The sequence below is a fragment of the Bufo gargarizans genome, chromosome 5 (assembly GCF_014858855.1).
Source record: "Bufo gargarizans isolate SCDJY-AF-19 chromosome 5, ASM1485885v1, whole genome shotgun sequence".
Taxonomy (NCBI): domain Eukaryota; kingdom Metazoa; phylum Chordata; class Amphibia; order Anura; family Bufonidae; genus Bufo; species Bufo gargarizans.
In genome coordinates, this window is record NC_058084.1 from 462,463,248 (window position 1) to 462,474,485 (window position 11,238).

Genomic DNA, 11,238 nt, shown 5'->3' on the forward strand with positions numbered 1-11,238 from the left:
ATCTGACACCGGGGTGCATTTTTCCAGTCGGCTCTGCTACATCTGTGCGTCTATATTAGTCATGAACCACACACACGCCAGAGACCTTTAGACTCATTTTATTGAAGCTGAAGGTGTTCATTATAAATACAGACACTGCACCATTGGTAACACAGAACACGTACGCAAGCTCCACCTGAAGCTGCCGCACCCGTCTGATAGAGTCCTTTCAGTCAGCTGCCAAGTTGAAAGAAAAAATAAAATATATATATAAATCACAAAAATATAATAAAAAAAAAAAAAAACACCCCCTTAGAAAATAAAAATGCAACTTCATATGCATCTAAAACAGTGAAAACTGCAGCACACGGATGATGGATGTCGAATAAGAACGTGTCCGAGTCATCTGCAAAGAGCACCTCTTAAAGGGCATCTCCATATTTGTTCAAAGTTTATCAAAACAACTAGGGCATAAGCTAATACTTTGTACTCTACCGTGCGACTGTTCCCCAGTATCTTCCCTTAGGGCCCAACATTATTCATAAACCCTTTTAAAACTTTCGCCTTCGCAACATTTTGAGCTGCGTGGCTGTAATTGAGAGCTAAAAAGATGTTCTCCGGGACTATATGAATAAAGTTTATTGAAGACAAGTCATGCATCAGTGACCTTGTTGTCCATAGCAACCGGCTTCTGTTTTTCTTGTGCGGGTCACCATGGTTACAGGGGCTGTGTAGACCACAGCATAAGGGTCCATTCACACATCCGTGGTGTGTTGCGGATCCACAACACACCCGGCCGGCAACCTCTATAGAAATGCCTATTCTTGTCCACAGCTGCGTACAAGAATAGGACATGTTCTATCTATTGCGGAGCTGCGGACCGAAAGTTCGGGGCCGAAACCCGGAAATTCGGGACCGCGCTCCGCAAATGCGGAGAGCACATAATGTGTTCTCCGCTTCACGTCCCGGGCCATAGAGAATGAATGGGTCCGCACCCGTTCCACAAAATTGCGGAACGGGTGCAGACCCTTCTGCGGACATGTGAATGGACCCAAGAGAAAGGTTCTCATTTCCCATAGCAACCCAAACTCAAAATGAAACTAGGAAACCAATTGGTTGCCAAGGGCTGAACAGGTGACACATTAGGGCTAGCACCTGTGAGAACATACTACACCTTATTCAATAAACTTTATTTATACAGTGTTGGGAAACAAATTTAAGATAGGAAGATATAACTTTATTCCTGCCTAGACGGACAGAAGTAATATTTTTTATTCAAAAAAATAAATAAAAATGTGCAAAGATGTTCATGAGTTTTAGTCTTTTTAATGTTTTGGAAACGGAAATGAACTGTTGCGTACAGCAGCAATAACTTTATTGACCTTGACAACGTATGGTATATAGCATAGGCTATTGTTCTCTGGTATCAGCCAAGTCTCTAGAAGGCTCTTGGCGATGCCCTTTCATAGGCAGGAAGTCTAATGTATACCATTTGTATTATATTTAGAGGTATAGATTGCCCTCACCACCCACCACTCTGGGTAGGCTTAAAGGGGCGGTCCAGGATGGGGGAAAACAAAAAATAAATAAATTTGCATTTCTTCCAAAAATGACGTTTGTGGAAAGTCCCATTTGCTTCAAGGGTACCAAGCTGCAATATTGGACAACCCATGGACAGGTGGGGCGCTGTTTCTGAAAACAAAGAGGCCATGTTTTTCTAATGGTGGACATCCCCTTTAAGGCGAATTTACTATAGCATCAGCTTGTCTCAGGGGCCAAATTAACGTTATTGGCACCATTTGTTTTCCACAGCTTTGGTCGCCCCAGTAAAACATTGAAAATTAAAGGGTATCTACCAAGCTGTAAAAAAAATATTTATATGATTTTCCTAATACTCGATAAGGCCCCGTTTTTTTTTTTTACTCCAGAACTTTGTTCTCTTTATCCCTCATTTCCAGCACTAGAGGGAGATCTGTACACAGACAGCGCCGTAGAGCGCCCTCTAGTGGTGACAACAGGCAGCCATTCTGCTTGGACGAACAACGTTCAGTATTAAAGGAGCGGCACAGGTAAATGGGTCGGCAAATCATACTAGACGACCGCGGGTGGAGCTTACTGTACCATAATCATTACCGCTACCTTTTCAGGAAGAAAATTTAGTTTGCATCCACAAAAAAAATATATAATTTATATTAAAAAATATATAAATTCCGCTTCCATCATTTTTGCGCTTCTGTACCAAACTTCGGAGAACTTCTAAAACCGCACCCGAATTGGGTAATCAGTTTTTTCCAAATTAGCCCCAATTCACAGAAAAGCGGATAGTTACTAGATCTTGGGGGGGGGGGGGTGGGGGGGGTTTCCTGGGTCCCCCACTGATCACGAGAGCAGGGACCTCATACCCCTACCAAAATGAACGGCGCGGCTAGTCGAGCACACACACGATCACTCTACTCATCTCCGAGGGAGTTCCAGAAATAGTCGAGCGCTTGACCAGGGTTCTCATATGGGTACACGGTCCCTGCGATAGGACCCCCACCAATCTAACCTGTGGACAGGGGATAACATGAAACAACCGGAAGACCCCTTTAAAGAGTCGCTACTTGGGCAGGTTAAACCTACATATAATGTTAAGTGGCTCTGTAATGTTCAGTTAGATGGTATCTTATACTCTAGTCACAGCCAAAGCTGCATTAAAAAAAAACATTTTGGCTTATTAGGAACTTGTCAAGACTGCTGATAGACACAGCCCTGATAGCTTCACAGAGCTCCCATATAGCGCCACACACACACTGCATTCTGGGAGATGTAGTCCACACTGCCTGGCGTAAAGAATGCATCTCGCCACAGCAGAGCATGCGCTGTATATATTCGCTCATCAGGGGGCAGCAGAGAAACTGAAGATGCTGCAGCTTCTAAAACACTACTAGGATTTTGGATGCAGCTTTGGATGCGATTGGAGTATAAGACATAAAAACCAGTAAGTAAAGCAAACGATTTGCAAATTGACTCAATATTACAAATGATATGATGTACGACAGGACACAGAATTCGGGCCCTCCATCCACAGATGCGTCCCGTAATAGCATTGTGAAGTTAAAAAACACAAAAGACGAGAAAACGATTGAAATCCTTCATGCACTGCATGGATAAGTCTTAAAAGTAAAGATCAGCCTGGACGTCATATCCAGCCCCTCCCCCCCACCCCGATGCCATTATAACTGGAATGTCGGATATTACATAAAATAAAGGGGGGAGGGGAAGGGTGCAAGGAACGTCACGTGTCTTAATTCATCTCCCTCGACTGCGTCACAGGAGCATTCACCCTCCTTATTCCCAACTGCAACCATTCGTGGCTCACGATGAGGCCGCGCGTCCGCCGACGCCACGCGGTTCGGATCCCAGACGCGCTGCGAGCACTGCCGGATCTGCACGACTAGAAATTAAGATACAATGTAGCTTTAACACCAGCCGGGTCTAGGTTTCCTGACCTAACCCTGGGGAACGTCAACACACTGACGGGGCAGAATTACGCCGTTTTGCCGCAGACCATGGCGACGGATGCGTCATCTCTTTTTCTTCTGCTGTCGAAGCATTTTCCTGCGTTTTAGGATCATTTCGTGGAGCTTCTCTATGCCCTCCCGCAGGCCGTCCCCGATGATGGCGCACGTGGGCTGGAGGTGCCACGGGGTGGAGGAGCTGAGCTCGTTCAGCGCCAGCAGCTTCTCGATTTCAGCCAGAGATAAGGAGTTCCTCAGGTCCTGCTTGTTGGCCACAACGAGAACCGGGACTCCTTGGTTCTCGGAGATTTTGGTAATTTTGTACAGTTCCGTCTTGGCTTCCTCCATGCGTTCGGCGTCAACCGAGTCCACCACAAACACAATCCCGTCCGTGCAGCGGGTGTACGACTTCCACAGCGGCCGCAGCTTCTCCTGGCCCCCAACGTCCCAGAAGTGAATGGTAACGGATTTGGAATTACCCAGAGCGACTTTAATCTTCTCCGTGTTAAATCCTTTGGTGGGGACGGTGTTGACAAACTCGTTAAACTGCAGGCGGTACAACACGGTCGTCTTACCGGCGCAGTCCAGGCCTAAAATGACGATGTGCAGCGCCTGAAATGGAGACATTCCCGACAGGATTGGAGTCTGCTCCGAAAGGCCGTTCCCCATGCTGAAGAAGGTTACAAGATCCGGGATAACAGCGTCCAGCTCCACGTCACGAAGATACCTAAAAATAAATGTAAAAAAGTAATAAATATAAATTTTATACATTGTATATGGTCAATAAGCTACTGTATAAATGTATATAAAAAATAAAAAAAATGTATGACCCATGTGGACTTAAGCAGAATACAAAAAAATAAATTGATCTACCCACCTACCTAACCCAGGTGAATTTAAACACTAAAAAAAATAAAAAAAGTTAAATATATATTTTTCCCTCATGTGGATGTAAACATTTGACTACTGCAAAAATACGGTAAATAAATAAAAAAAATTATAGAAAAAAATATTTGCCAGCGAGAGTTTAACACACTAATGTCTGCAGTAAAAGTACAAATAAGTATACTAAAAATAATTTTAAAAAATGAATAACCTGCACATGTGATCATAGACAGATATCCAAATATATAAAAATGAAAAGAATTAACTCAATATGTGTTTACCTGTTACCTACCCAACGCCAAATGTATTCAATTCGTTAAAAAAAATAAAAAAATTCATCAAAAAGGAAATGAATTAAAAAAAAAGAATAAAACCTTGAAAAAATATATTAAATTCTTTAAAAAAAATAAAATAATTTATCAAAAAGGAAATAAAATGTGAATTAAAAAAATTATAATAAATCCTTTGAAAAAAAAATCCACCTGTTTCATTTGAATCAAGTATGGATTTAACCCATTAGCTACCACTCAAACACAAACAAAAAAAGTAAAAAAAAACGATGCGGCGGAGGGGCAGGAGCGCGAGAGGCCGCGCTGCGCACCTTTACTAATGCATGAGGGTGGCCCCGCTGCATTATACATGTGGGCAGCAGATCTACACCTGGGTTATGGCGGGTTATGGCAGATCATCCTCCCCCCCCCCCCCCCCCGCTGCCGATTTAGGCCGATCCTGGTGTAAGTGATAATGTGCAGAGAGGAAAAAACAAACCCTGCAGGAAGAGGGGTGTTGGCTGATTCTAAAGCCACCGCTACAATGATGAGTCTGCACTACATCACATGTGACACGGCCTGGCGGGAGGCGGCGGGAACTGGACCAGCTGTCCCAGGAATGGTCCTACTGGGCCAGCGGTATATAGAGGGTATACAGCCTTGTGTATTGCTATACTACATACTTGGCGGTGACGGAGTTAAGCAGACAGTGATTGAACACAATGACCCCCAGGCACTAACCTGAGCCCCGTCAGCCGCCTTCTAATGAGAAGAGCCATGTAGTAGGGTTATGGGCACTGTCTAAAAGCAGGGAAGACCTAATTGCAAAAGTAGGTGCACCCCCCCCCCCCTGTGCTGTTTCCTCTGTAGTCTGCAACATCGATACAACTTAGGGATCAATATCAGTTGAGTGGAGCAGTGTAAAAAGACTACGGGCATCGTCTAAAATCCCAGAAAACCTAATTGCAAAAGTGTGTGCACCCCCAGAGCTGCTCCCTTCCTAATCTGCCACACAGATAAAACCCTGCCATCATCTCCAGCCACGCGATAACGAGCGGACGGCGCAGTGAGGCTATTGGCACAACAGTCTAAAAGTAGTTAAGACCCACCTGCAAAAGTATATGAACCCCTAGCACTCCTTTTTTCCTAGTGTGCAACAGATACAACGCAATGATCAATGCCAGCCGTATTATAATGCAGAAAGTGGTGTAGTAAGGTTATGGGCACTGTCCAATTGCAAAAGTGTGTGCACCCCAGCACTGCTCCTTTACTAATCTGCACCAGAGATGCAACACAGGGATCAATTTCAACCACACTGTCATGGGACGATGTTGGTGTCTAGGAAGCAGGGAACAGGTCATTGCAAAAGTATATGCACCCCCAAAACTGCCCCCCTCCCTAACCTGCAATAAACATCTAAACTAGGGCCCATTCCAATCTGTGGCATGGGCTAAGAGAAGGGAACACTTTTTCAAAAGTATGTGGACCCCCCCACCTTCCCCCAAAGCAAGCAGCAGGTGCTATGCACTGCTGTGTCAGCAACCTTATACTGCATACAGCAGTGGAGCAAAACTATTAGCACCACCTAAGAACAGTCAGCAGTTCAATGCAAAAGTATGTGCCCCCCCCCCCAAATAGTGACCCTGGAGCAGGTGACACCATAAAACCTTTAAAGCCATAAAGTCTAGAAAAGGGGAGCAAAATGTGTGCAAACAAAAGTATGTGCACCCCAATGCAAAAGTGTGCAACCCCCTCCTCAATAGCGACCCCGGAGCAGGTGACAGCATGAAACCTTTAAAGCTACAAGCAATGTCCACAAAAGGGGAGCAAAAGTATGTGCACCCCATTTTTAGAGCTGCCCCCCTCTCCATGGAGCAGGTGATCCAAGCTAGTCCCGTTTTAAGTCCATTGTAAAAGTATGTGCTCCCCCTGTCTACCATAGCCATTCAAGTGCGGTGGGATTAGCCGTTAAGCAAAAGTATTAACCCCCCCCCCCCCCTGTTCAATACGCCATTCCATTCAATATCAGGGTGGGGTACCCCGGCTCCAGCACAGGGCTCCCCCCAGTGAACCATTATTATCAGGAGACCTACCTGGAAGGCGGTGGTGCAGAGCCCGCAGCGATCCCGCATCACCCGGCTTCCCGCACCAGCAGCAACGCACAGACTAGCAGCAGGCACATCACCAGACGAGTGACTGGACGCTAAGCCACGCCCCCTTTCCCTGAACCCACACCCGGATTGGTCGCCCAAGCTCTCCCTCTTCACAGCCCTGCCTCGCCTCCTGATTGGTTGAGACTTCTGTCCGTCACGCTCATTGTCCCGGATCCACCTGTCCTGTGGCGCCAAATATTATTTTTTGAAGACGCTGAGGAGAAGTACTGGAACCCGGAGGGGACAAAACTGTGACACTAGTAGATTTCGATTTAAAGGACTTTTTTTTTTTAAGTACACCTGCCACTTTTCGTGTATATTGAATTGAGACAGGACCAGGCATTAACATTTTGCATAGTTGTTAACTTTTCAGAAGGGATATTGTATGACGATGGGTCTGGCAGTCTTATGTCAAGCAGTGCATGCGCCTTTTAATCACATTCTGGTTTGTTTTCTGTGCCTCAAAATAAGTGTCCCATTTATTTACATAGCAAGCCACGGCAAAAAAAAAATTTCCCGTGCTATATTGAATTCCCCATCTTAGGGGGAAAAAAATGCATTAATTCTTGAGGCGGTTTCCACGCTTGAACCCACAGTGCGTAGCCTAAACCGATTGGCGGCCGCGCAAAAACGGCAAAACCGCTGCAGAAATGCAACGTCCTCCTTAGATTCACTTCAAATTTTTCTAACGTGTATTTCTAACGCAATGGACGTCCAAAATCTGAGGCTGGACCTTGTATTTCTGCTGCGGATTTGTATATGTCTCAGAATACAGAGCTCTGACCCTGTAAATGGTGAGACCCAATAAATGCACCCCCTTAATATATACATACCCTCTAAATTCAGACTTCGGACCCCTTGAAGGGGTCGGCCCATCTGGGACACTGGTAGCATATGCCAGGACAGGGGTGAGCAACCTTCAGCGCTTCAGCTGTTAGGAAACTACAACTCCCAGCATGCGTTATTCAGTTCTGAGAAGGGTAAAGCATGCTGGGAGTTGTAGTTTCACAGCAGCTGGTTTGCCAATGGTTGCTGAACCCAACCCTAGCGATATGCCATCAATATCCCGGCTGGATATACCCCTTTGAATGGGTTCTCGGGCTATCCTGCACTGCTGGGTGGTACTGTTACCGAGGCAACCATACCCGGAGAGCCCCCATAACAGTGTCAGAGACGAGTGCGGTGGGGTTTTATTCAGAAACCAGGACAACCCTACAAATCGGAGCAATAACGGAGTGGGGCTTATACAAGCACCACCCCAAAGTAGGCCTTTGGGGGCGTTCATGGGTGGAGGCTTAAATGTTGGTAAGTATGTATGTGCAAGTCCACGCCCGCGACTGCGCAGTCAGCGTGATATTTGTGCTGCTTTTTGTTGCTTCCCTCTCTCGGGGTTGTAATCCGTAACTTTTATAGTCATGAAGGTCTTAATGATTTCGCACTTCAGGCATTTGCTCGCAGGAGGTGAAACCAAAAACAGAAGGGAGCAGAAAGTGGCACATTGAGGGTCTTCACCCCTCCAGGATGTTGTTTTTCTTCTTTTTTCTTTTGCTATGTGAGGAATTTCACGTAGACGCGCAGAACGGAGATTGAAATAATTATTTTTGTTTTCCTGTAAACTCCAAGTAAAAAAATAAATCAAGGAGGTTCCCATTTTGCAACAGCAAGCAGAGATCTTGAACATGGGGCATGTGAGCACGGCTAAGTCAGAACGGAGTTTCCAGTCTTTTGACGTAAAGAAGCACATTTCCATTCACTGGAAGCAAGCAGAGATCTGAACGTGATGGACATTTTAGAAGAAATATCAGAACTGTTCTGTGTACAGCGATTAACCATTTCATGGTACTGTCTGCATGTTTTATGTAATACTTTGCAGATAGTCAAATGATAAAATGCTGGCCACCTGCTGCCACCACTAGAGGGAGCCTAATGCATACTGAGTTAATATTGGGTTCAATGCAAAATCAGTATGCAGTAAGCTCCTGAGCTCCCCCTAGTGGAGGCTGCAGGAAGCTCAACTCTTTATTTTTTTGTCTTGCATTAGAATTTAGTCCCACCTCATAATAGTAAGGCACCTTAGGGTCCTCCACAAAGTAATGATGCCCCTTTAGTGCCACCAACACAATGTGTGCCTCCAAAAATGCCCTTTATCCAGAGCGATGACTCCTTAATACCCCAGAGGTCATCTCTGCTCTCCCATCTAGGCTGTCTGTGACTAGACGCAGAAGGTGCGATGATGTCACTGCATCGTGTCCTCCTGCACTGAACCAGCCTGCACCATTTCAAGATCTCTGCTTTCTATCAATGAATGGGAATATTCTTTTCACGTTCCGAGGTTTGAAACCCCTCCTGATCTAAGTCTTCCCACACAGTGAATCTATCCCCTTCCCTGTGTTCCAGGTTCATAGCTCTTAGAGTGTATGTGCACGGCAGAGACCAGCGCATGGAGCCTCATGGCAGTCAGGTAAGCCTGTATGGCGCTGCCTACATTGGACCCATAAGTGGCATCTGTACCTGTGAGACTGGCTGACCTGTTACATGTGCACTTGGCAGCTGAAGGCATCTGTGTTGGTCCCATGTTCATATGTGCCCGCATTGCTGAGAAAAATGAGGTTTTAATATATGCAAATAAGCCTTTAGGAGCAACGAGGGCGTGGCCATTACACCTAGAGGCTCTGCTCTCTCTGCAACTGCTGTGCCCTCTCCAGTATGACAGGACAAGGCATGATCATGTTTCCACTGTCTGGTCCTGTCAATCAAAGTGCAGAGGGTGCGGCAGTTGCAGAGAGAGCAGAGCCTCTAGGTGTAATGGCAACGCCTCCGTTGCTCCTAAAGGCTCATTTGCATATATTAAAACCTAATTTTTCTCAGCAATGCGAGCACATATGAGCATGGGACCAACACAGATGCCTTCAGCTGCCGAGAGCACATGCAACAGGTCAGCCGGTGTCATAGGTACAAATCTTCTGACAGATGCCCTTTAAGGGCTCATGCCCACGACCGTATGTATTTTGCGGTCCGCAAAAAATGGATCAGCAAAAAATACAGATGATGTCCGTGTGCATTCAGTATTTTGCGGAACGGAACAGCTGGCTCTTCATAGAACAGTACTATCCTTGTCCGTAATGCAGACAATAATAGGACATGTTCTATTTTTTTGCAGAACGGACATACGGAAACTTCTGGGTTTTTTGCGGACCCATTGATATGAATGGTTGCGCATACGGTCCGCCAAAAAAAAAAACGGAACGGACACGGAAAAAAAATATGTTTGTATGCATGAGCCCTAAGCCAGAGACATATGACGGAGGTCCCAATGGACCTCTATGGCAGCACTATACGTGCGTGAGCCCGTAACGAGCGCCGATCGATGATATAGCATGTCAATCATCACTTTTTTAAATTCCAATGCAGCGATCACTTTGAGTGTGAAACTGTTTGGGGACGGACATTCACAAGCGCAAGTGCCACGGAGGCGGCCTCTTTGAAGTTCAGCGGCCTTGACGCTCTGCGATCCTCAGGCCCCTCCTCTTAGCTCTGGGTGACGGCTCTATCCATCTGCTGATTGGACGCTACAGCCGTCACTCCGAGGGAAGGGGGGGGGGGATAGGTGGTTTGGAGAAGTGTTCAGTGTAGAGAGCCTACGCAGAGTGGATTTCTCAGTCATCTGCATGATCACCCTAGGTGTTTCCATTCACTGACAACATGCAGAAATCGAAAAAGAAAGTCTATTAGAAAGTTCCAAGACTTTCATTGTACATCTGTCATGCTCTTAAAGGGCCAGTCTACTTAAAGCTCTTACCCCTGCATACACAAGTTGGTCAATACTGACTATAAGGACATGATGATCCCCGGTACAATCCTTGTAGAGGACAGATGTGCAGAAGAGAAGAGCCGAGGATCAGAGCTCCGTCCTCACTGAACACAAGGCCGAGGTCAGCCGGAGGTTAAGGCGTCAAGGCTTGAAGGTGTTTTTTTCAGATGAGGTATAAATAATGTATAACAGGACAGCAGGGCGCTATAAAGAAGACTGCGACAACCCCTGAGATATCTCATGCAGACCATGGAGGCTGTCATCCAGATGTTATGCAATGTGTACATTTGGTGTTGCTCTTCTTCCTTGTGTGTCAGTTATCATTGCATTTCTCGCATTCTGTTCGTGCCTTCTTTCTGGTTGATATTTAACTACATTCACTTTATTAGAATTGAGCTGCAATACCAGACACTGCCTATACCTAAAAGTGGCACTGTTTCATGAGGGCAAAAAATATTTTCTAGTTTTTCTTTTGTTTTATTAAGGTTTTTATATTAAAGGGCTTATCTGACTCTTAGTAATTGATAACCTGTGCCCAGGATAGGTCATCAGCATCTGATCGGTGGGGGTCGACAACACTCAGGGCCACCGACGATCAGATGTCTGAGAAGGCCCCTGCGCTCCTCTGCTCCCACTGCTTA

The 11,238-nt window shown here is 45.8% G+C and overlaps 1 protein-coding gene across 1 annotated transcript; it reads right to left on the minus strand.

Moving 5' to 3' along the window:
- Window positions 1-2,637: 2,637 nt before the first annotated feature.
- On the minus strand, window positions 2,638-6,841 carry ARL4A (ADP ribosylation factor like GTPase 4A). The gene is made up of 2 exons (XM_044294640.1): window positions 6,727-6,841; window positions 2,638-4,206 (listed from the first exon to the last, which is right to left on the minus strand). The coding sequence occupies exon 2, from the start codon at window positions 4,146-4,148 to the stop codon at window positions 3,546-3,548; it is 603 nt and encodes a 200-aa protein (XP_044150575.1). The 5' UTR covers window positions 4,149-4,206; window positions 6,727-6,841; the 3' UTR covers window positions 2,638-3,545.
- Between the last annotated feature and the right edge of the window lie 4,397 nt (window positions 6,842-11,238).